We start from the raw sequence: 23,581 nt of genomic DNA on the forward strand, positions 1-23,581 counted from the left end.
TAAAACGGAAATAATGTAAGTTATTTATTCTTTCTCTGTGGACCGGTACTGGTCCGCGGCCCGGGGGTTGGGGACCACTGCACTAAGCCAATTAGCCAGGACTGAAATTTCTTTCTTTTTTTTTTTTAATTAAATGAGAGGCAGGGAGGCAAGAAGGCAGAAAGACAGATTCCCGCATGTGCCCCGATGGGAATCCACCCAGCAAGCCCCCTACCAGATGATGTTCTGCTAGTCTGGGCCACTGCTCCGCAACTGAGCTATTTCAGTGCCTGAGGCAAGAACACAAAGCCATCCTCAGCGCCTGGGGCCAACTTGCTCAAACCATTGGAGCCAAGGCTACAGGAGGGGGAGAAGGGGAGAGAGAAGGAAAGGGGGAGGGGAGGAGAAAGAAGGCGGAGGGAGTGAGGGAGAGGAGAGGGAGAAGGGGAGCAATACAGGGGGAGAAAGGGAGAGGGAGAGAGAGGGAGGGGGGAGGGAGAGAAGGGGAGAAAGAGGGAAAGGGGGAGGAGGAGAAGAGGAGAAAGAGGGAGGGGGAGGAGGAGAAGGGGAAAAAGAAGGAGGAGGGAGTGAAGAGGAGGGTGAGAGAGAGAGAGAAAGAAAGGGGAGGGTGGAGGAGAAGGGGAGAAAGAAGGAGGGGGGAGTAAAGAGGAGGGGGGAGAGAGAAAGAAGGAGAAAGGGGAGGGTGGAGAAGCATACAGTCACTTCTCCTGTGAGTCCTGACCAGTAACTGAACCCGGGACTTCCACATGCCAAGCCAACGGTTTATGGCTAAGCCAACTGGCCTTATTTTTTTAAAGTACTGCAGCACAGATGTTTAGGGCAGATGCATGACATAGTAAAAAAATGAGGTTGCAAAACAGTTTTACATTGTGATTCCATTTCTAGAGAAGAATTACATACAGTGTTATGTTTTTATGTATATATTCAGAAAATATTTGGAAGGGAATCCATCAAAATGTTAACAGGTTATACTGTGTGGTAGGATTACAGTTTCTTCTTTTAATTAGCACTTTTTGATTTTGTATCATTACTATATATGATTTGTACAAGACAGTGAATGAAAACGAACAGCAGTAAATAGATTACACCTGAGGTATATGGGTGTGTGTTTTATCTGCTCCACAGATGTATCTCAGGGACATGATCACAAAGCTGGGCAGTGCAGACAGCCTCCTGACAGCCGACACTGACCTGCTGATTGCCCAGCGTGTGCAGCTCCAGCGAGGTCAGAACGAAAGAAAGGAGTCCATAGACACACATGCACGCGGTGCTGGTGGTGCACTGTAATGGCAAAGGAGGCACTGGATAACTCTGACTCAGCATAATCCTATCACATTAACACAGTCTGTGAACAAATGGGAAGGGAATCTGAGGCTTCATAATTTTCCTAATTTAGTCCCAAGACCAGGAAGACAAAGGGAGAAAAGAGAAAGCAGAAGCAAAAATACTACAAAATAAGAATAGTCTAAAGGGAATAATTTTCAAAATGATCCCAGTTTTCATGGGGAAGAAAAACACATCGAGCCTACAGAAAGGATAGAGTCTTTATGTGCTGATGTGAACCCTGCAGCTGCATGACTGTCACCAAGAAAAATCAACCAGTACCAACAAGTGGGGCCTGTCGGCTGAGGTTTCATTTTACCATGTCAAAACAGGCTGACTAAACTGTGCCATTCAAATTAAGCCCCAACACAAGACTCAAGAGAACTTCTGGTTTATCCTGTTATAGCTGAATGAGTAACCTCCCCAAAAAGATTTCTCCAGTCAATATGGCCATAGGTGTATTGTCTAGGGCAGTGGTCAGCAAACTCATTCGTCAACAGAGCCAAATATCAACAGTACAACGATCGAAATTTCTTTTGAGAGCCAAATTTTTTTAACTTAAACTATATAGGTAGGTACATTCCTTAGAGCCACACTCAAGGGGCCAAAGAACTGTATGTGGCTCGTGAGTCGCAGTTTACCGACCAGGGGCCTAGAGGATATACTATCCGCATAGTTTACTATCCTGGCAAAAGTGTCAGACACAGTAGGGTCAAATTGTATGTACCACCCAGTGGCAATTATTGTTCCTGCAGGTAAATTTGATCTTTCTGAATCTCAGTTTCCTCATGCAAAAACAGGATGCTTCTCCACAGTGCAAAGTGATACAAGGATAAAATAATACACAGAAAGTGCTGAGCACAGAGTATAAAGATCAGTTATAACATTATTATAATTATCCCTGTCACTATTACAATTACTAGTAGTATTGGCACGATTCATAAATGAGCTTCTACCCTCCTCTTTGCTCATTCTCACACAACCACCACCAGCCCGAACCTCACATCATTTCCCCCACTGGCCAGCGAGCGGAGTAGTCGGGTCAAGTACTGAAATACGTTCAGCTGAATGGCTGTGCCACCAATCTTCCGGATGACACTGCTTGTTTCTTCTGGATTCAGAGTGTGACGGAGGAGAGCCCAGGCCAAAAGCACTGGGGCATGATGTGAAATGTCCCCAAAAGTCAACATCAAATGGTCCATATCCTAGTGAAGAAAACATCTGTGTCACTAAACAGAAAAGGTCAGGACCTCTCCAAAGGATCCTTCATCATGCCTAAAGTCTTCCCTTCATCCATAGCAGCCCCTCTCTCCCTTTCTGGTTCTTCCCTCCTCCCAAACCCCAGCCATCTCACTAATAAACCCTCCAGGTACTCTTCTCTTTACCCACACTGGGTTTTCCTTCTATGTGTAGTCTTAATCTAAGATTATAAAATACACATTCAAATGCAGTCTCTTTAGAAAACTCTTCTTGAACTTTCTCTGTTCTCTCATCTTCTATCTTTCTAAGCACCACATCTCAGTCATTCCCCTTTCCTCCTTTCACAGGCTCCACAAATGCAGACAAGCACAAGGCTCTGTCCTTGGGTCTCCTTTGTCCGTAAATACTCTCCCGGAGTGACTCGACTCTTCTCACAGACTCCACTGTCAGCTCTGTGCAGACAACTAACAAATCTGAGATCTCCTCCAGATACACTTAACAATGCAGAACCTCAAATTCCACAAGGCAACTTTTGTGCAGCAGTATAGCTGAGCAGTTAAAAACACACAGCTAGTTATACAAGGTCTGAAGAAAGGAAAGAGGCTGCGCAAGTTCACCTGACAAATGAGTCCATCCTGGGCGAACTGGTGTAGCTCCCTCCTGTCATCCAGAGCACACTTGTGCAGGGACTCAATGTCCATGCCTTCTACCAGGATAAGGGCACTGAAGTAGCTGGAAAAGGAAGAGCATCGTGGTGTCACAGATGCTACTCTAACCTCACTGGAAAATGGGTGCAAAGTTAAGACACTTCAATATCAAAAACATTACTATTGGGGAGAGGAAGGGGCACAAAGAAAACTAGATAGAAGGTGACAGAGGACAATCTGACTTTGGGTGATGGGTATGCAACATAAGTGAATGACAAGATAACCTGGAGTTGTTATCTTTGAATATATGTATCCTGATTTATTGATGTTGCCCCATTAAAAATAAAATTATTAAAAAAAAAACACATTACTATTGAGTTATTTTATATTCTTTTTCATGTTAAGTCTTCTAAATCCAGTAGGCATTTTACACTTCCAACATAACTCAATTTAATCACCCACATTTTAAGTGCTCAACAGTCATATGCGACTGTGCCTACCAAAGCATAGATCAAGTCCTAGAGGTCTTTACAGCCACCAGTTACACCTGACCCTGATAAACTGTCTCACTGCTCAGGCGTGTATCTGTAAACAGAGGGAACAGGCCTCAAAATGTCAACATATCCATTGCCATAAAATTCAAAGTCCATAAACTGATCTCAAAGAGAGAAGAGAATGAATCTGCTTTATTTACCACAGTCTTAGCATCTGCAGTGCCTGGCCTGCAACAGGTGTTCAAAAACTATTTTGTGGAATGAATGATGAACCTCTTAGATGAAGACAGTAAGTCAAAGAATAAATAGAATGCAATATTTATTTTGAGAGAACATGTCCTGTCAATGCCAGCCTTTACTCCCTATTATGACCTGGGAAATGGTAGCACACTCATCTATTTCCCCACCCAATAAGTGAAAAGTACACTTCCTCTCACCCATTCACAGGACCTCTATAAAATCAATATAATAGGCCCTGGCCAGTTGGCTCAGCGGTAGAGCGTCGGCCTGGCGTGCGGGGGACCTGGGTTCGATTCCCGGCCAGGGCACATAGGAGAAGCGCCCATTTGCTTCTCCACCCCCCCTCCTTCCTCTCTGTCTCTCTCTTCCCCTCCCGCAGCCAAGGCTCCATTGGAGCAAAGATGGCCCGGGCACTGGGGATGACTCCTTGGCCTCTGCCCCAGGCGCGCTAGAGTGGCTCTGGTCGCTCGCGGCAGAGCGACGCCCCGGAGGGGCAGAGCATCGCCCCCTGGTGGGCAGAGCGTTGCCCCTGGTGGGCGTGCCAGGTGGATCCTGGTCGGGCACATGCGGGAGTCTGTCTGACTGTCTCTCCCCGTTTCCAGCTTCAGAAAAATACAAAAAACAAAACAAAACAAAATCAATATAATATAACATTGTACAAGTTCTATGACCCAATTGATTCTGACTTACCCAATCCGATCCACAAAAGGATCCATAGTCTCATCCACCAGGTGTCTGTTAGTCTGCCTACTACCAAATCCTTGCTCTTTAAACATCTTGGTTAATACCAATAGATCACTCGGTGCCATCTCAAAGTATGCATAATAAAGGAAAATAATTTCTAACAGCATGGACTGTTCCCGCAGGCATTGGGCAAACCAGCGAGACACCTGGCGCTCAGTCTACACAACCAATGAAGAAAAAATGGGAGAGAAATAAAATCAGATTTAAAAACATATTTAAATTTTTAAAGTTATTTTTACTGGGTAATAAATGTATAGCTGTCCCCTTCCTGCAGGGGATACATTCCAAGACCCTCAGTGGATACCTGAAACTGCAAATGGGACTGAACATATACTACATTTTTTCCTATACATACCCACCAATGATAAAGTTTAACTTATAAATTAGGCACAGTAAGAAATTAATAATAGCACTGCAATAGAATAATTATAATGATACACTATAATGGAAGTTATATGAATGTGGTATTAAGTAAAGTAAGGGTTACTTGAACACAAGCACTGATACCTTGACGGCTGTCTGAAAACTGAGGTTACTAAGTGAATAACAGGTGAGTAGTGTATACAGTGTGAACACACTAGACAAAGGGAGGACTCATTTTCTGGTGGGACAGAGTGAACAACTCAAGACTCCATATCACACTACTTAGAAAGGTGTGCAATATAAAACTTATGAATCATTTATTTCTGGAATTTTCCATTTAATATTTTTGGACCATGGCTAATCATGGGTAAATGAAACGGCATAAAGCAGAACCACAGATAAGGGGAGGCTATGGCATAAGAATAGGGTAAAAATAAGTCTCCCTCCCTATAATTCCTATTGCTCATTCAAATCTCTCCCCAGTGGCAACCGCTGTTAAAGGTTTTTGTCTCTCCTTCCAGTAACATGCCATACACTTTCATTCATTAATTCCAGTGTGTCCACCTGTCTGCCTATTTACCCATCCATCCATCCATCCATCCATCATCCATAAATCTCTAAACCAAATAATCTATTACACAAACTATTCTGCACCTTACTTTATTCACTGAAAAATGTATCTTAGAGACTATCTCTTCTGAAGGTGTATTAACAATTTCCTTATTTTTCATTCCTTTTTAGAACTGCATAGTAATCTATCAACCCTTATTATTTTTAATGAATGTTGCATATTACTCCACTACATGGAAATGCCATAATTTATTTTAATCAGCCCACTTGGGTAGGCAGTAATATTATTACCAACATTTTGCTATTAAAATCAATACTGTAGCCTGACCAGGCGGTGGCGCAGTGGATAGAGTGTCGGACTGGGATGCAGAGGACCCAGGTTCAAGACCCCGAGGTCGCCAACTTGAGCGCGGGCTCATCTGGTTTGAGCAAAAGCCTACCAACTTGAACCCAAAGTCGCTGGGTCCAGCAAGGGGTTACTCGGTCTGCTGAAGGCCTGCGGTCAAGGCACATATGAGAAAGCAATCAATGAACAACTAAGGTGTTGCAATGCACAATGAAAAACTAATGATTGATGCTTCTCATCTCTCTCTGTCCCTGTCTACCCCTCTCTCTGACTCACTCTCTGTCTTTATAATAAATAAATAAAGAAAGAAATAAAGAAAATTTAAAAAAAATTTTTTTAAGTGTTTTTTTTAATTATTTTTATTTATTTATTCATTTTAGAGGAGAGAGAGAGAGAGAGAGAGAGAGAGAGAAGGGGGGAGGAGCAGGAAGCTTCAACTCCCATATGTGCCTTGACCGGGCAAGCCCAGGGTTTTGAACCGGCAACCTCAGCATTCCAGGTCGACGCTTTTATCCACTGCGCCACCACAGGTCAGCGAAAATTAAAAAAATTTATAAAATCAATACTGTATCACTGACAAACTACACAAAAATCAGCAGACACAGATCTAAACATTCTTGACCTGTTATTTATAGACCGCCAATTACTGTCAAATACATATTTTTCACGCATGTATGGTATATTCACCAAGATACACTCTGTGATAGGTCATACACCATGGGACAGTAAATTTATTTATTTTCTTCTCTTTTCCATGGAACAGTAAATTAAAAAGACTGAAAAAATATAGAATGTGTTCTTTGATCATAATGAAATCAAATTAAAAATCAGTAACAAAAAGATATCCCAGAAAGAGTCTGACCTGTGGTGGCGCAGTGGATAAAGCGTCAACCTGGAAATGCTGTGGTTGCCGGTTCAAAACCCTGGGCTTGCGTGGTCAAGGCACACATGGGAGTTGATGCTTTCTGCTCCTCCCCCCTTCTCTCTCTCTCTCTCCCTCTCTCTCTCTCTCTCCCTTCTCTATAATGAATAAATAAAATCTTTATAAAAAAAAAAAAGATATCCCAGAAAGAAATAATGTAAGGGTCGCCTGACCAGGCAGTGGCACAGTAGATAAAGCATTAGTCTGGGACACTAAGGACCCGGGTTCAAAACCCTGAGGTCAACAGTTTGAGCACGGGCTCATCCAGCTTGTGCACGGGTTAACTAGCTTGAGCGAAAGGTCGCCAGCTTGAGCATGGGATCATAGACATGACCCCATGGTCGCTGGCTTGAAGCCCAAGGTCACTGGCTTGAGTTTAAGGTTGCTGGTTCAAGCAAGGGGTCACTGACTCAGCTGCAACCTCCTAATCAAGGCACAAATGAGAAAGCAATCAGTGAACAACTAAGACACCAAAACTATGAGTTGATGCTTCCCATTTCTCTCCCTTCCTGTCTGTCTGTCCCTGTGTGTCTCTCTGTCTTTCTGTCTCTCCTGCTTAAAAAAAGAGAGAAAAACAAACAAAAAAACTAATATATACAGCAAATAATGAATTCCCTTTCCCATCCCTTGGACAAGTGTGTTGCCATGTGAGTAAATTCACTCTTTTTCCATTTTTGTTTTCTTCTTTTCCAAGTGAGAGGAGGGAAGATAAGAGACAGACTCATGCATGTGCCCCAACCAGGATCCACCCGGCAACCCCCGTCTGGGCCCAATACTCTGCCCATCTAGGCCATGCTTGCAACCGAGCCATTTCTAGCGCCTGAAGCAGAGGCTTCATGGAGGCATCTTCACCACCTGGGACCAATGTGCTCGAATCAATCGAGCCATGGCTGCGGGAGGGAAGAGAAAGAGAGAGAGAGAGAGGGAGAGAGAGAAAGAGAGAGAAAGGGGAGGGCTGGAAAAGCAGATGGTTGCTTCTGCTGGGTGCCCTGACAGGGAATTGAAGCCAGGACATCCACATGCGAGGCCAATGCTCTACCACTGAGCTAACCAGCCAGGGCCTTCCCTGTTTTTTTCAATTGAGCTTTACATAATGATTTATAAAAGTTTTTTCTACTTCAAGGATCTTTTCTGACATACGCTTGTCTTTGTTTATAGCACTATTTTTGGTTTTCTGTCTTGCAAAAAGTTTTAATTTGATATTGCTGGGTCTATCATTTTTTTCTTTTATGTCTTCTGAGTTTTATTTTGAAAAGTCTTGGGCCTGGCCAGGTAGCTCAGTTGGTTAAAGCATCATCCCAATACGCCAAGGTTGTGGGTTCGATCCCCAGTCAGGACACATATAAGAATCAATCAATGAAGCTTAAGTGGAATAACAAATCAATCTCTCTCTCTCTCTCAAATCAATTAAAAATAAGTGGCATCTTTCTATTCAGTTATGATTTCTTTTATACCCTTTACAGCATTTTAAAGTTTTCTTCATTTAAACTGTGGACTGTTGTGAAGTTTATTCCTGAGAAATTTACTCTTCTTTGCTACTATAAACGGGCCTCTTCTACTAAATATTTTAAATAGCTATAGTTTGTGTTTCAGTTGATCTGTTTTAATAAACATTTTCATAACAAAAGATAATATTTGTGTGTATGTGACAGAGACAGAGAGAGACAGAGAGAGAAACAGATAGGGACAGGTAGACAGGAAGGGAGAGAGATAAGAAACGTCAATTCTTTGTTGCGGCACTTCAGCTGTTCATTGATTGCTTTCTCATATGTGCCTTGACCGTGGGGCTAGAGCAGACTGAGTGACCCCCTGCTCAAGCCAGCGACCTTGGGTCCAAGCTGGTGAGCCTTGCTCAAACCAGATGAGCCCATGCTCAAGCCAGCAACCTCAGGGTTTCAAACCTGGGTCCTCCATGTCCCAGTCCAATGCTCTATCCACTGTAACACCACCTGGTCAGGCAGATAATATTATTATTTTTTTTTTTTTTTAAAGATTTTATTTATTCATTATAGAGAGGAGAGAGAGAGAGAGAGAAGGGGGGAGGAGCAGGAAGCATCAACTCCCATATGTGCCTTGACCAGGCAAGCCCAGGGTATTGAACCGGCAACCTCAGTATTTCCAGGTTGATGCTTTATCCACTGCGCCACCACAGGTCAGGCCAGATAATATTATTATTAATCTATAAATACAGACTGATTTTAAATTTAGGATAAAATAATCATATTAATGTCCCACACTAAAGAGATAATGATAATAAAGAAGATGAAATCTTGGGTTTTGAGTTCCATTAACCACTAAAAGAAGATTTTGGGTAAGAACAAAAAGTAAATTAACTGGATAGACAGAGTCAAGGGGAAAGGTCCAGAATTAAGTATCAGTAGTTAAAGTCATGAATGTTTTGATCCATATGTCATGTTTAAATTTTTCTGAAGAATGAAAATCTATAAATGTTTTAAGTTATAAGTGAATAAATACTTTAACTTGGAGCTCTATGACAAAGGGTATTTAATTCTCCAAATAATTATAAGGGGATCCAATAAACCACATACCATGAGGTTTCCGTGTGTCTCCCATGTTGGTGCTTCAGTTTTATAAAGCTCTTCAAACTGCTGTCTGTATTTTGTAACTAACTCCTTCTCCAATTTATCAACACAGTCTGCATATTCAACCTTAAAAACAAATTCAAAACAGGGTAACTTATACCTAGAGTAAAAGTAAATATTCAAGCGAATATGAATACAGATAATATAAAATTATTTTAAAAAGCTACATTTTACAAGAGGACTAAATGGACTTACCCTATAGGGGTGTCTTTCATCTTGGAAATAAGTGAGAAGGTGTAAGACACAACGAAGAATACATGTTCTTTCTTCATAGTAATAATCTGCAATCTGAGAAGAACTCAAAGATTCAAAATCAGTTACTCACCACTTCACAGGACACTCAATTGTAAATTTTAGATAAAAAGATCACTTAAAGATGTGAATGGAAAAGTTCAATTTGTATAATTAATCACAGAAATAGAAATACAGTATTAGGCCAAAAGAAAGCAAAAGACTCTCATGAACTGGGATACAGGTAAAGCCATGCGAAATAAAGGCAATTATTTAAGAATATAAACAAGTTTTTCTAGCAGTTACAGCACTCAAGTAACACACAATAGTATAAACTGACAGTCAAATACATGAAAGCAAATATAAAAATACCACTGATACATGTCCTAATTCCTTATAATTAATGTACTTAGTTTTCACTAAATACTAAATAGAAAACGACTTCAGAAGTCAAATTCCACTTTTTTAAAACAAATTACAACTTTATTTATTTTTAGATTTTTATTTACTCATTTTAGAGAGGGGGAAAAGAGAAGTAGAGAGAGAGATAGAGAAGGGGGAGGAGCAGGAAGCATCAACTATGTGCCTTAACCAGGCAAGCCTGGGGTTTCAAACCGGCAACCTCAAGTTTCAGGTAGACGCTCTATCACCTGTGCCACCACAGCTCAGACCCAAATTCCATTTTAAAATGAGATCCCGGCCCTAGCTGATTAGCTCAGTTGGTTAGAGTGTCATCCCAAGACAACAAGGTTGTGGGTTCGATCCTCAGTCAGGATACGTGTAGGAAAGCAACCAGTGCATGCACAACTAGATGGAACAACAAATGAATGCCTCTTTCTATCTCTCTCTCGCCCATCCTCTGTCTCTCTAAAATCAATCCCAAAAAAGAGAAAAAGAGAGAGAGATCTTAGGTGAGAAGGTTACTTGGGAGATGGGGGTAGAAAAAGAAATATAAACTAATCCTGCTGCATTTAGATCTAGAGAAAAATTATCCATGAACCAACCAGTTCTCACAGCCAATGGCTAAAGAATCTCATTTGGAAAAAGAACTCAGCTGGTTCCAGTGGATAAAAACCTCTTATTTTACAAATATGTCAATAAGCTTCTTTAATAAGACCTCAATGCTTACCCAGAAAGAGTCAAAAGCCAACAACACTCAGGAGAATAAGGTCAAGAAGCCAGCACCCAATTTTACACCAAGAATGGAGATGGTGACTACTACTGACCTTCAGGATTAAGGCCTGGCTCTGCCTCTCATCTTGTAGTACTACCTGAAGAAAAAGAGAAAAGTCAGAAAGCCATACAATTGACCTCTCCCTACCTCTGAGTCTGAGGACAGATCTCAGCTTACACATATGTTTTTAAGGCCTTTAGAAAGTGTTTCCTGAAAGTGGCTTAATATGAGCACCTACCTCTGTTGCAAGGAACTGATATAAAAACTCTAAATTATCTAAAACCAAAAAAGAAAAAGATAAAGGCAAGAGTAGGGAGCTGGCCATAAGCACAAACCTTGATTGATTCCCGAGTCCCTCTGTAATCCTCCTGAAGGTAACACTGGAGTAGCTGCACGCTCTGTTCTGCATCCAGACCCTGAAACACAGAAGTCACACAAGTGAGGGACCAACACCTCAGCTCGAAAACCACACACGGATGTAAAGCATTTTGAAGATTTGTCCTCTGAAATGAACACAGAACTTGAATAAACAAAAATCCTTTTACAGATTTCATAGGACATAACTATTCTAACCCAAATAAAAAAAGAGGAGCAAGTCAGACACATAATTTACATGAAAAATGTACATGCCAGAAACAACTGTTATCCACCAAGCACATTAATACAGCAGCAGACATAATCTGAGTTTCCAAAATTAAAGGAAACGGCTATTTAAATCTGTCCAGTCAATTTAAAGAACACCACATGTATGCTGAAGAAAACACTATGATATGTAGTAAAATGGGTCAGTCAACTTGATTTGTGGCTCTTACAAGAGTTGCAATGAAACATATTATGCTCGGCGCTGGCCGGTTGGCTCAGCGGTAGAGCGTTGGCCTGGCGTGCGGGGGACCCGGATTCGATTCCCGGCCAGGGCACATAGGAGAAGCGCTCATTTGCTTCTCCACCCCCCCTCCTTCCTCTGTGTGTCTCTCTTCCCCTCCCGCAGCCAAGGCTCCATTGGAGCAAAGATGGCCCGGGCGCTGGGGATAGCTCCTTGGCCTCTGCCCCAGGCGCTAGAGTGGCTCTGGTCTCGGCAGAGCATCACCCCCTGGTGGGCAGAGCATCGCCCCTGGTGGGCGTGCCGGGTGAATCCCGGTCGGGCACATGCGGGAGTCTGTCTGTCTCTCCCGGTTTCCAGCTTCAGAAAAATACAAACAAACAAACAAAACAACCATATTATGCTCAATTTAATCTCCATATCTGAAATAATCTGAATTTTCACTAACAATCACTAACAATAAAATCATGCACATCCATACTCCAGTACTGATTCTTACTCACCAAAAACTTGCTGATTCTTAAACCCAGTTCCTTCAATGGTGAGGCTATATCTTTAGTAGCTTTCACTTTTTCAGCCGAATTTGGACTATATAAAAAGAACAATAAATTGAATTAAATATTTTAATTTAAAAAAAAAAAGAACAATGAATCATTTCCTCATTATCAATGACTTTCTGGGTGGGGGGTAAAATAAAAATACTTAAAAGATATTTTTACTACAGACCATTTTACCCTTTAGGTGACTACACAAAATACACACACACACACACACACACACACAAGTTCATTTCTATAGACTTTTATAACACAGAACTATTTACGCTTAGGTAATAAAAATGGTACATATCTGTTACAAATGATAGTTATAACAATATTGTTTGAAAAAAGTGTTAATTATTTTTGATCCTTACAACTATCCTCAAAGGTAAATATTACTATCCCCATTTTACAAATGGAATCACCAACACTTAGAAAATAACTTACCAAAAATCCCACAGCTAATAAAAAGGTGAGGTGAAATTTAAAACCAGGTCTGTTAGTAAACATACATCTATTGTCTAGCTCTGTCCACTGAGAAGGCCTAGAAGCTAAGGCAGGACACCTGTTCCCAAGAGCAGAAAGCACACCCACCACCCCGATCTTGGTTTCTAACGTTAGTCTCTAATAAAAGGTACCAGGAATCCTTGGAGAAATGGTTGATCTAGAGGTGAGGTGGTGAAAATACTAGATGAGCCTGGAGCATTATGTAATACTAGATAGTAAAGAAAATACTAAGCAAACAAAAAGAAAGGATGTGTCAAAAGATCATAGAAGCCAACCTGAAAAAACTCAATGGACAAAGCTGGAACATGTATAAACAAAGTATAAAATAAATATACACAAGTCCCTAGTGATTTAAAGGAATAAACAAACCAATAAATAGAGCAGAAGGAGAAACTTCACTATAGGAAAAGTCCAAATAATACACATCGATACTACCCTCTTTAGAAGGTCAAGTTAAAAAAAAATAAAAAGAATGTGAAGTTTAACTCCACTATACCCCTAACTTGAGTAGGCTATACTTAGCTACTTTTTCCAAAAATAAGAGGACAGAAAGGGAAAAAAATAACTTTGCAGAGGAGAAACTTGGCAAATATTCCCTTACCCAAGGCAGCAAGGTTAACATGACCAGTGATTTCATGCGATTCTTTCAGTGTGTATCCTGTTAGTATGTGATAACGGTATTTTACCTCTCTGAATTCTTTCCCAAACCCCAACTTCAATCTAATAATAAAACATTAAACAAGTCCAAATTGAGGGCATTCTATAAAATATTTGATCAGTCCTCCTCAAAACTATTCAAGGTCATGAAAATCAAGAAAAGACTAAGATACCATCACAGCTAAGAGCTAAGAAAATATGACAACTAAATGCAATGTGGTACCCTGGACTGGATCCTAGAACAGAAAATTAATCAAGAAATAAAATTTTTGATTAAATTCAAATAAAGCCACCTGGCTGGTGGTAACAGATTGGATGGAGCATCAATCTAGGATGCTGAGGTCTCAGATTCAAAACTCAAGGTCGCTGGTTTGAGCGCGGGCTTCCCCAGCTTAAGCGCGGGGTGACTGGCTTGAGTGTAGGATCATTAACATGATACTATATGGTCACTGGCTTGAGCCCAAAGGTCACTGGCTTTAATCCAAGGTCTCCAGCTTGGGCAAGGGGTCAATGGCTAGGCTGGAGCCCCCTGATCAAGGCACGTATAAGAACTAAAGTAGGTCCTGGCCGGTTGGCTCAGTGGTAGAACATCGGCCTAGTGTGTGGATGCCCCAGGTTCAACTCCCGGTCAGGGCACACAGAAGTGCCCACCTGCTTCTACACCCCACCCCCTCACTTCTTTCTCTCTCTCTCTCTTTCTCCCCTGTCCTGCAGCCATGGCTCGACTGGAGCAAGTTGGCCTCAGGAGCTGAGAGGACAGCTCCATGGCCTCTGTCTCAGTTGCTAAGAAGAGCTTGGTTGCTGAGCAATGGAGCAATGCCCCAGATGGACAGAGCATCGCCTCCTAGTGGCTTGCTGGGTGGATCCCATTTGGGGTGCATGAAGGAGTCTGTCTCTGACTCCTCTGCTCTCACTGAATAAAAAAAAAAAAAAAAAAGAACTAAAGTGACCCAGCTATGAGCTGATGCTTCTCATCTCTCTCCCTTCATGTCTCTTTCTCTTTCTCTCACCAAAGAAAATAAATTTCAAATAAAGCCTAGAGTTAAAAAAAAAATGTCTGTTAGATTTCAAATCCCATGCTACCACAAAGAAAACTTTTGTCTTTAAAAAAAAGAAACTATTGCCCTAGACTGACTTGTGTGGTGGCTGGAAGTAGTGGCGCAGTGGATGAAACATCAACCTGGAATGCTGAGGTTGCCAGTTCAAAACCCCAGGCTTGCCTGGGTCAAGGCACATATGAGAAGCAAATACTACAAGTTAATGCTTCCTGCTCCCTCTACCCTCTCTCTAAATCTAATAAATAAAATCTTAAAAATAAAGAAAAAAACCCAATGCCCCAAATATCTTTTCTGCAAACTAAAGCATGTTGTTGATGGATTTTTATGGAGACTATCACATTTCACAGAAAATCCACAACACATACACTAATATAAGGTTAAACAATAAGTTCTGAAAGAGGCAACATAGAATGATGGTTAAGAACATAGACACTGGAGTAAGACTGCCAGGTTTGAATCCTGGTTCTACCACTTACTAGCTGTGTGACCTTGGGCAAGTTATTTAACCTCTTTGTGCCTCAGTTTCCCCATCTGTAAAATGGAAACAATAATAAAAGTACCTAAATGTGATAACAAAGTGATTATCTTTTTTTTTTTAAGTCCATATATTTTAAATACATAGTAAAGTATTTACAGATAAAGTAACTATAATGATGTCTGGGAGTTACGTACTTCAAAATGATTATGAAGAAAGGATTAATAGATGAACAAAAAAAAAATGAAGTTCTTCACTAACCTACGGGAATGAAGATGGAAGTGAAGATGTAATCAAGTCAACACAAGTTCAGAAACAGAAGAAAAATGAGGGTGGCTTGGGAACTACAATGCATAACAGAGGGAGATGGGGTCTAGGAATTAAGATAAAAAGAGTCTAGCCCTTCCTACAAGGTGTAGTCTCTTCTTTAATTATGTTATATTTTATTTATTTATTTCCACTGCCCATAGAAAATCTAGACATTCACCCCCCCCCCCAAATAAAAATTGTTCATTGTTATGTCCCAGCATTTGGTGCTGACAGTGTCTCAAACAATGTGGACTGAAATAAATATTAGAATAATTAATTGAATGTTTAATAAATCCTCATCCCCAGATACCACAGTTATATAATTGGATTCAACAATACTGTATTTCAAAAAAAAAAAAAAACAATACTGTATTTCTAGAAGGAATCTCCCTTTCTTTAAAAAGATGAGTTCGGCCTGACCAGGCAGTGGCGCAGTGGATAGAGTGTTGGACCGGGATGTGGAAGGACCCAGGTTCGAGACCCCGAGGTCACCAGCTTGAGCGTGGGCTCATCTGGTTTGAGCAAAAAAAAAAGTTTACCAGCTTGGACCCAGGGTCGCTGGCTCCAGCAAGGGGTTACTCAGTCTGCTGAAGGCCCGCGGTCAAGGCACATATGAGAAAGCAATCAATGAACAACTAAAGAGTCGCAACGCGCAACGAAAAACTAATGATTGATGCTTCTCATCTCTCCATTCCTATCTGTCTATCCCTCTCTCTGACTCTCTCTGTCTCTGTAAAAAAGAAAAAAAAAAAAAAGATGGGTTGGGCCCTGGCCAGCTGGCTCAGTGGTAGAGCATCAGCCCAACATGTGGATATCCCGGGTTCGATTCCCAGTCAGGGCACACAGGAGAAGCGACCATCTGCTTCTCCACCCCTTTCTTTTCTCTCTCTTCCTCTCTCTTCCCCTTCCACAGCCACGGATGAATTGATTTGAGCACAGCAACCTGGGGAACTGAGGATAGCTCCGTGGAGCCTCTGCCTCAGGTGCAAAAAGATAGCTTGGTTGCAAGCATCAGTCCTAGACAGGGGTCACTGGATATATCCCGGTTGGGGTACATGCAGACGTCTGTCTCTCTATCTCCCCTCCTCTCACTTTAAAAAAAAAAAAAAGGACAGGTTTGGCCTGACTAGAGGTGGCACAGTAGATAAAGCATTGACCTGGAATGCTGAGGTCACTGGTTTGAAACCCCAGACTTGTCTGGTCAAGATATAATATATACGAGAAGCAACTACTACAAGTTTAATGTTTCCCAACCCTCCCCCTCTCCTCTCTCTCTGTGTCTCTCCTCTCTCTAAAAACCAGTAAATAAAATCTTTAAAAAAAACAGGTTCGCTTGACCTGTGGTGGTATACAGTGGATCGAGCACCAACCTGGAACGCTGAGGTTGCTGGTCTGAAACCCTGGGCTTGCCCAGCAAAGAACATATGACAAGCAACCAATGAACATCTAGCAGGGGTCTCCAAACTTTTTACACAGGGGGCCAGTTCACTGTCCCTCAGACCATTGGAGGGCTGCCAAATACAGTGGTCCTCTCACTGACCACCAATGAAAGAGGTGCTCCTTCCAGAAGTGCAGTGGGGGCTGGATAAATGGCCTCAGGGGGCCGCATTGCGGCCCGCGGGCCGTAGTTTGGGGACGCCTGATCTAGAGTGAAGCAACTACTTCTCATTCCCCCTACCTCCTCTCTCTATAAAATCAATAAATAAAATATTTTTAAAAAATTAAAACTAAAAATACAGGTTCCCACTGGTTTCTTTTAAAAAGACAATTTGGTTTCCACTGGTAACCAAATTGTATTCTCTCTGATCTACCTAACCCAGCAATACCAAAAAATCATATATAAAAATGTTTTCACCTATGCCAGCTTCCTCAGGGAAATTACTCTAAGCTGACACACATGATAGCCATACCTGGGAGGTTTATAGTAAGAAAGCCCTTCTAATAGCCGCTGCCAGTGTTTATTCAGTTCTGCCTCAATCTGATTCTGGAAAAGAACAAGAAAATTACATGAATCCCATTTTAATCAGATTCCAGGATCACACTGATGATTACATATTTCTTTGAGTCATTTATTTATTTATTTATTTTTTTTTTTTTTTTTTATTTTTTTTTTTTTTGTATTTTTCTGAAGCTAGAAACGGGAAGAGACAGTCAGACAGACTCCTGCATGCGCCGGACCGGATCCACCCGGCACGCCCACCAGGGGGCGACGCTCTGCCCACCAGGGGGCGATGCTCTGCCCCTCCCGGGGCGTTGCTCTCTGGCGAACAGAGCCACTCTAGCACCTGGGGCAGAGGCCAAGGAGCCATCCCCAGCGCCCAGGCCATCTTTGCTCCAATGGAGCCTCGGCTGCAGGAGGGGAAGAGAGAGACAGAGAGGAAGGAGAGGGGGAGGGGTGGAGAAGCAGATGGGCGCTTCTCCTATGTGCACTGGCCGGAAATCAAACCCGGGACTTCTGCACGCCAGGCTGACGCTCTACCACTGAGCCAACCGGCCAGGGCCTCTTTGAGTCTTTTAAATATGTGTTCTTTGCCATGGCTGAAATCTTTTTTTTTTTTTTTTTTTGACAGAGACCGAGTCAAAGAGAGGGACAAATAAGGACAGACACACAGGAAAGAAAAGAGATGAGAAGCACCAAGTTTTCAGTGTGGCACCTTAGTTGCTCACTGATTGCTTTCTCATATGTGCCTTGACTGGGGGGCTACAGCAGAGCTAGTGACCTCTTGTTCAAGTCAGCGATCTTGGGTTCAGGCCAGCAACCATAGGGTCATGTCTATCATCCCACGCTCAAGCCAGCGACCTTGGGGTTTCAAACCTGGGTCCCCTCATCCCAGTCCGATGCTTTACCCACTGCGCCACCACCTGGTCAGGCTGAAATCATTTTGAATATAAAATTCTGTAGCCTCTCTTTCTTTGCTTAACATTCTAATATAATGGGCCTGACCAGGTAGTGGTACAATGGACAAAGTGTCAACATGGGATGCTAAGGACCCAGGTTCAAGCCAAGGTTGCTGCCTTGAGCGCAGGCTCATCTGGCTTGAGTGCAGGCTCACCAGCCTGAAAGCAGGCTCTTAGATATGACCTCGTGGTCACTGACTTCAGCCCAAAGGTCGATGGCCTAAAGCTCAGGGTCACTGGCTTGGGCAAGGGGTCCCAGGCTCGGCTGGAGCCCCTCGTTCAAGGCACAGATGAGAAAACAATCAATGAACAATTAAAGTGCTACAATTATGAGCTGATGTTTCTCATTTCTCTCCCTTCCTGTCTGTCTCTGTCTATATCACTAAAAAAAGGGAAAAATTCTAACATAATGATTTAACCTTATTATGAAATTATTTATAAACATCCTTTAGAGGTTCCATATTTTATCAAGTGGCTAGATCAAATTTATTTACCATTCTCCTAATGTTAGATGCACTCAAGCTAACTGTAATTCCTTATTAATATATATACGGTTAAGACTTTTGTGCACAAAACTTTTTCAGGACTTCTTTCTTTTATGTTTTTTTATTTATTCATTTTAGAGAGGAGAGAGTGAGAGTGAGAGAGAGAGAGAGAGAGAGAGAAAGAGAGAAAGCAGGGAGGAGCAGGAAGCATCAACTCCCATATGTGCCTTAACCAGACAAGCGCAGGGTTTCAAACCAGCGACCTCAGTGTTTCAGGTCAACGCTTTATCCACTGCGCCACCACAGGTCAGGCAGGACTTCTTTCTTTTAAAAGATACAGTCCTAGGCCCTGGCCAGTTGGCTCAGTGGTAGAACGTCGGCCTGGCGTGTGGAAGTCCTGAGTTCAATTCCTGGCCAGGGCACACAGAAGAAGCACCCATCTTCTTCTCCACCCTCCCCCTCTCCTTTTTATCTCTCTCTTCCCCTCCTGCAGCCAAGGCTCCACTGGAGCAAAGTTGGCCCAGGCGCTGAGGATGGCTCCATGGCCTCATCTCAGGCGCTAGAACGACTCTGGTTGCAATGGACCAACACCCCAGACAGGCAAAGCATCGCCCCCTGGTGGGTATGCCAGGTGGATCCCGGTCGGGCACATGTGGGAGTCTGTCCCTCTGCCTCCCCATTTCTCACTTCAGAAAAATACAAAACAGCCTGACCAGGCGGTGGCACAGTGGATACAGCGTCGGACTGGGATGCAGAGGACCCAGGTTCGACACTCCGAGATCGCCAGCTTGAGTGCGGGCTCATCTGGTTTGAGCAAAAGCTCACCAGGTTGGACCCAAGGTCGCTGGCTCGAGCAAGGGGTTACTCAGTCTGTATAAAGGCCCACGGTCAAGGCACATATGAGAAAGCAATCAATGAACAACTAAGGTGTCGCAATGCACAACGAAAAACTAATGATTGATGCTTCTCATCTCTCTGTTCCTGTCTGTCTGTCCCTGTCTATCCCTCTCTCTGACTCTCTGTCTGTGAAAAAAAAAAAAAAAAGAAAAATACAAAACAAAATATAGTCCTAGAAGTAAAATTTTCAGATGCAGGCATATCATCTAGACTATAAGACACACCACATTTCAGCAGAGAGAAAAAAATGCATGTTTATATAAAGTTTTGGGATAAAAACCTATTTACTTCCTATTTCAAAAAATAATATAAGCCTGACCTGTGGTGGCACAGTGGATAAAGCGTTGACCTGGAAATGCTGAGGTCGCCGGTTCGAAACCCTGGGCTTGCCTGGTCAAGGCACATATGGGAGTTGATGCTTCCAGCTCCTCCCCCATCTCTCTCTCTCTCTCTCTCTCTCTCTCTCTCTCTCCTCTCTAAAAATGAATAAATAAAAAATAATAATAATAATTAAAAAAAAAAGATTTAAAAAAATAATAATAATAATATAAACTATACAGGCTCTGGCTGGTTGGCTCAGTGGTAGAGCATTGGCCAGCATGTGGATGTCCTGGGTTCAATTCCCAGTCGGGGCACCCAGGAGAAGTGACTATCTGCTTCTCTACTCCTCCTCTCCCCTTTTTCTCTCTTTCTCTCTCTCTCTCTCTCTTTTCTCCTCCCACAGGCTCAATTGGTTCAAGTACATTGGCTCCAGGCACTGAGAATGGCTCTGTGGAGCCTCTGTCTCAGGTGCTAAAAATAGGTTGAAAGCATGGTCCCAGATGGACAGAGCAGCAGCCTCAGACAGGAGTTGCCACCAGGTGGATCCCAGTTGGGGCACATGTGGGAGTCTGTCTCTCTATCTCCCCTCCTCTTATTTGGAAAGGAAGAAACAAAAAATATATATATGATATATGTGTGTATGTATTGTATAGTATATATATACTATACAAAGAACCATAGAATCCACTCAAGAACACTACCACTTACCAGTTCTCTCAGAGCTGACCTTCCAAGCAGAATTGTCCACAGTTCTCTACTGCTTCTGAAAAATGACAGAAAGCAAACTTGATTAAGCCACTTCACAGCTATTTTGTCTACTCACTAAAGCAAAAAGCTCAACTTACAAAACGTTAAAATTTTGGACAGTAATCCTACTATATTCCTTGAAGTTTGATGCTCAAAAATTGAGAAACTAAAATATAGCTTTTCTGTGCCAATAGTGCTCTCACAAACATAGTGAACATTCCAAAAACCTGCCAGACTTTCTGTAAGAAGTATGGCAAGCATCAACCCCACAAAGTAACAGTACAAGAAGGACAAGGATTCTCTACGTTTGCAGGGAAAACGGTGTTATGACAGGAAGCAGAGTGGCTACGATAGGCAAACTAAGATGGTTTTGCACAGAAAGGCTAAACCTACAAAGCAGATTGTGCTGAGGCTTGAATGTGTTGAGCCCAACTGCAAATCTAAGAGAATGCTGGCTATCTGAACTGGGAGAAGATAAGAGGAAGGACCAAGTAATCTAGTTCTAAGCTTCATACTTTGTTTTACTTTGTGACAATAAAATCTTGAGGATATGTTCACTTTCAAACAAAGTAAAACATAAGATTAGCCTGACCAGGCGGTGGCCCAGTGGATACAGCGTCAGACTAGGATGCCGAGGACCTAGGTTCGAGACCTTGAGGTCGCCAACTTGAGTGCGGGCTCATCTGGTTTGAGCAAAAGCTCACCAGCTTGAACCCAAGGTCGCTGGCTCGAGCAAGGGGTTACTCCGTCTGCTGAAGGCCCATGGTCAAGGCACATATGAGAAAGCAATCAATGAACAACTAAGGTCTCACAATGAAAAACTGATGATTGATGCTTCTCATCTCTCTCTATTCCTGTCTGTCTGTCCCTGTCTATCCCTCTCTCTGACTCTCTCTCTGTCCCTGTAAAAAAAAAAAAAAAAGGCTCTAAAAAAAACAAAAAAAACATACATAAGATTACAAGCTAACCTAATAGGTACTGTGTTGAAAATGAGGATGGCCACAATATTTTAACACATTTAAGATGCCAATAATTGCAGGACACATGATTATTTAGGTTCTAAAATTCAATAATAAAACACATTCTGACTTCAGAAGTAGTAAAAGTGTGGGGGAAAAGTATATTTTAGAATTAATGAAATTAATAATTAACAAATTACAGTATATCCCTATGCTAAGGAGATGATTTAATTTAGTATATCTAGCTCCTCCCTTCTAATTAAAATGCAGAGACTGATAAGAAAGAAGAATCTAGAAGACTATGTATATTTCAGGACTCCCACCTTCACAAAATTTTCTAAATGCCTGATATAATTCACTTTCTCAATCATAGCAGTCATTATGAATGGTACTATATCTGTTCATATTCCTTATTTAGAGAATTTTTATGAGTTTACTTGAGCCAAAGTAACAACCTATGTCAGGAAGCAAGATCTCAAATGCTCCTGTTCATTTATTAATAAATTCTCTCTAGGTGCCACATGCAATGCTAGACAGATGAGATCAGAAAAATACACGTTAGACACAGCCCCCGCCCCCAATGAGCTCTTCAAGTATACTCTCCACCAAGTGCTTACCCCAGTTTCTTTCCCAATGCATGCCTTTGAAATTTCAGGAAATATTTTAGGATTTGATTTTTTTTTTTAAGTCTAGAATTAAATTTCAAAATGTAGCCATTAAGAAATTCTCTAGCCTGACCAGGCGGTGGCGCAGTGGATAGAGCATCAGACTGGGATGTGGAGGACCCAGGTTCCAGACCCCGAGGTCGCCAGCTTGAGCAGGGGCTCATCTGGCTTGAGCAAAAAAAAGCTTGCCAGCTTAGACCCAAGGTCACTGTCTTGAGCAAGGGGTTACTCGGTCTGCTGAAGGCTCACGGTCAAGGCACATATCAGAAAGCAATCAATGAACAACTAAGGTGTCGCAACGAAAAACTGATGATTGATGCTTCTCATCTCTCTCCCTTCCTGTCTGTCTCTATCTATCCTTCTCTCTGACTCTCTCTGTCCCTGTAAAAAAAAAAAAGAAAGAAATTCTCTAGCCTGACTGGTGGTGGCACAGTGGATAGAGTGTCAACCTGGGATGCTGAAGACCAAGGCTAGAAACCCCAAGGTGTCTGGCTTGAGCATGGCTCATCCATCTTGAAAATGGGCTTGCCAACTTGAGCGAGCGTGGGATCATAGACATGGCCCCATGGTCGCTGGCTTCAGTCTAAAGGTCACTCATTTGAAGCCTAAGGTTACTGGCTTAGACTCAAGGTCATTGGCTTGAGCAAAAGGTCACTGGCTCGGCTGGAGCCCCCCTAGTCAAGGCATGTATGAGAAGCAATGAATGAACAACTAAAGCGCCACAACTGTGAGTTGATACTTATCTCTCTCCCTTTCTGTCTCTCTCTCATTCTGTTTCTCTCTTGTTCTATATAAATAAAAGTAAAAATAAATAAAATCCTGACCAGGCAGTGGTGCAGTGGATAGAACATAGGACTGGGACATAAAGGACACGGATTTGAAACACCGAGGTCACCAGCTTGACCACGGGTTCACCAGCTCGAGCAAGGGATCGCTGGCCTTGAGTGTGGGATCATAGACATGACCCCATGGTCGCTGGCTTTAGCCCAAAGGTCGCTCGCTGGCTTGAGTAAGGGGTCACTGGCTCTGCTGTAGCTTCCCAGTCAAGGCACATATGAGAACACAATCAATGAACAACTAAGGCAGGGGTCGGGAACCTATGGCTTGTGAGCCAGATGTGGCTCTTTTGATGGCTGCATCTGGCTTGCAAACAAATCTTTAATAAAAAAATAATGTTAAAAAAATAAAACATTCTGCCCTGGCCGGTTGGCTCAGTGGTAGAGCGTCGGCCTGGCGTGCAGGGGGCCTGGGTTCGATTCCCGGCCAGGGCACATAGGAGAGGCGCCCATTTGCTTCTCCACACCCCCCCCCCTCCTTCCTCTCTGTCTCTCTCTTCCCCTCCCGCAGCCAAGGCTCCACTGGAGCAAAGATGGCCTGGGCGCTGGGG

The 23,581-nt window shown here is 42.5% G+C and overlaps 1 protein-coding gene across 1 annotated transcript in view; it reads right to left on the reverse strand.

The window, feature by feature from the left end:
• NUP188 (nucleoporin 188) overlaps nt 1-23,581 on the reverse strand; it is a 65,157-nt gene that overhangs the window by 37,747 nt on the left and 3,829 nt on the right. Inside the window, exons 2-12 of the mRNA XM_066255990.1 lie at nt 20,532-20,586; nt 17,133-17,206; nt 12,181-12,265; nt 11,193-11,273; nt 10,910-10,954; nt 9,648-9,740; nt 9,399-9,518; nt 4,595-4,806; nt 3,141-3,255; nt 2,328-2,528; nt 1,192-1,281 (exon numbers count right to left, since the gene is read on the reverse strand). Of these exons, the coding sequence (XP_066112087.1) occupies nt 1,192-1,281; nt 2,328-2,528; nt 3,141-3,255; nt 4,595-4,806; nt 9,399-9,518; nt 9,648-9,740; nt 10,910-10,954; nt 11,193-11,273; nt 12,181-12,265; nt 17,133-17,206; nt 20,532-20,586 (1,171 nt within the window). The remainder of the gene's footprint in view (nt 1-1,191; nt 1,282-2,327; nt 2,529-3,140; nt 3,256-4,594; nt 4,807-9,398; nt 9,519-9,647; nt 9,741-10,909; nt 10,955-11,192; nt 11,274-12,180; nt 12,266-17,132; nt 17,207-20,531; nt 20,587-23,581) is intronic.

This window comes from Saccopteryx bilineata, chromosome 2, assembly GCF_036850765.1.
Source record: "Saccopteryx bilineata isolate mSacBil1 chromosome 2, mSacBil1_pri_phased_curated, whole genome shotgun sequence".
NCBI lineage: Eukaryota > Metazoa > Chordata > Mammalia > Chiroptera > Emballonuridae > Saccopteryx > Saccopteryx bilineata.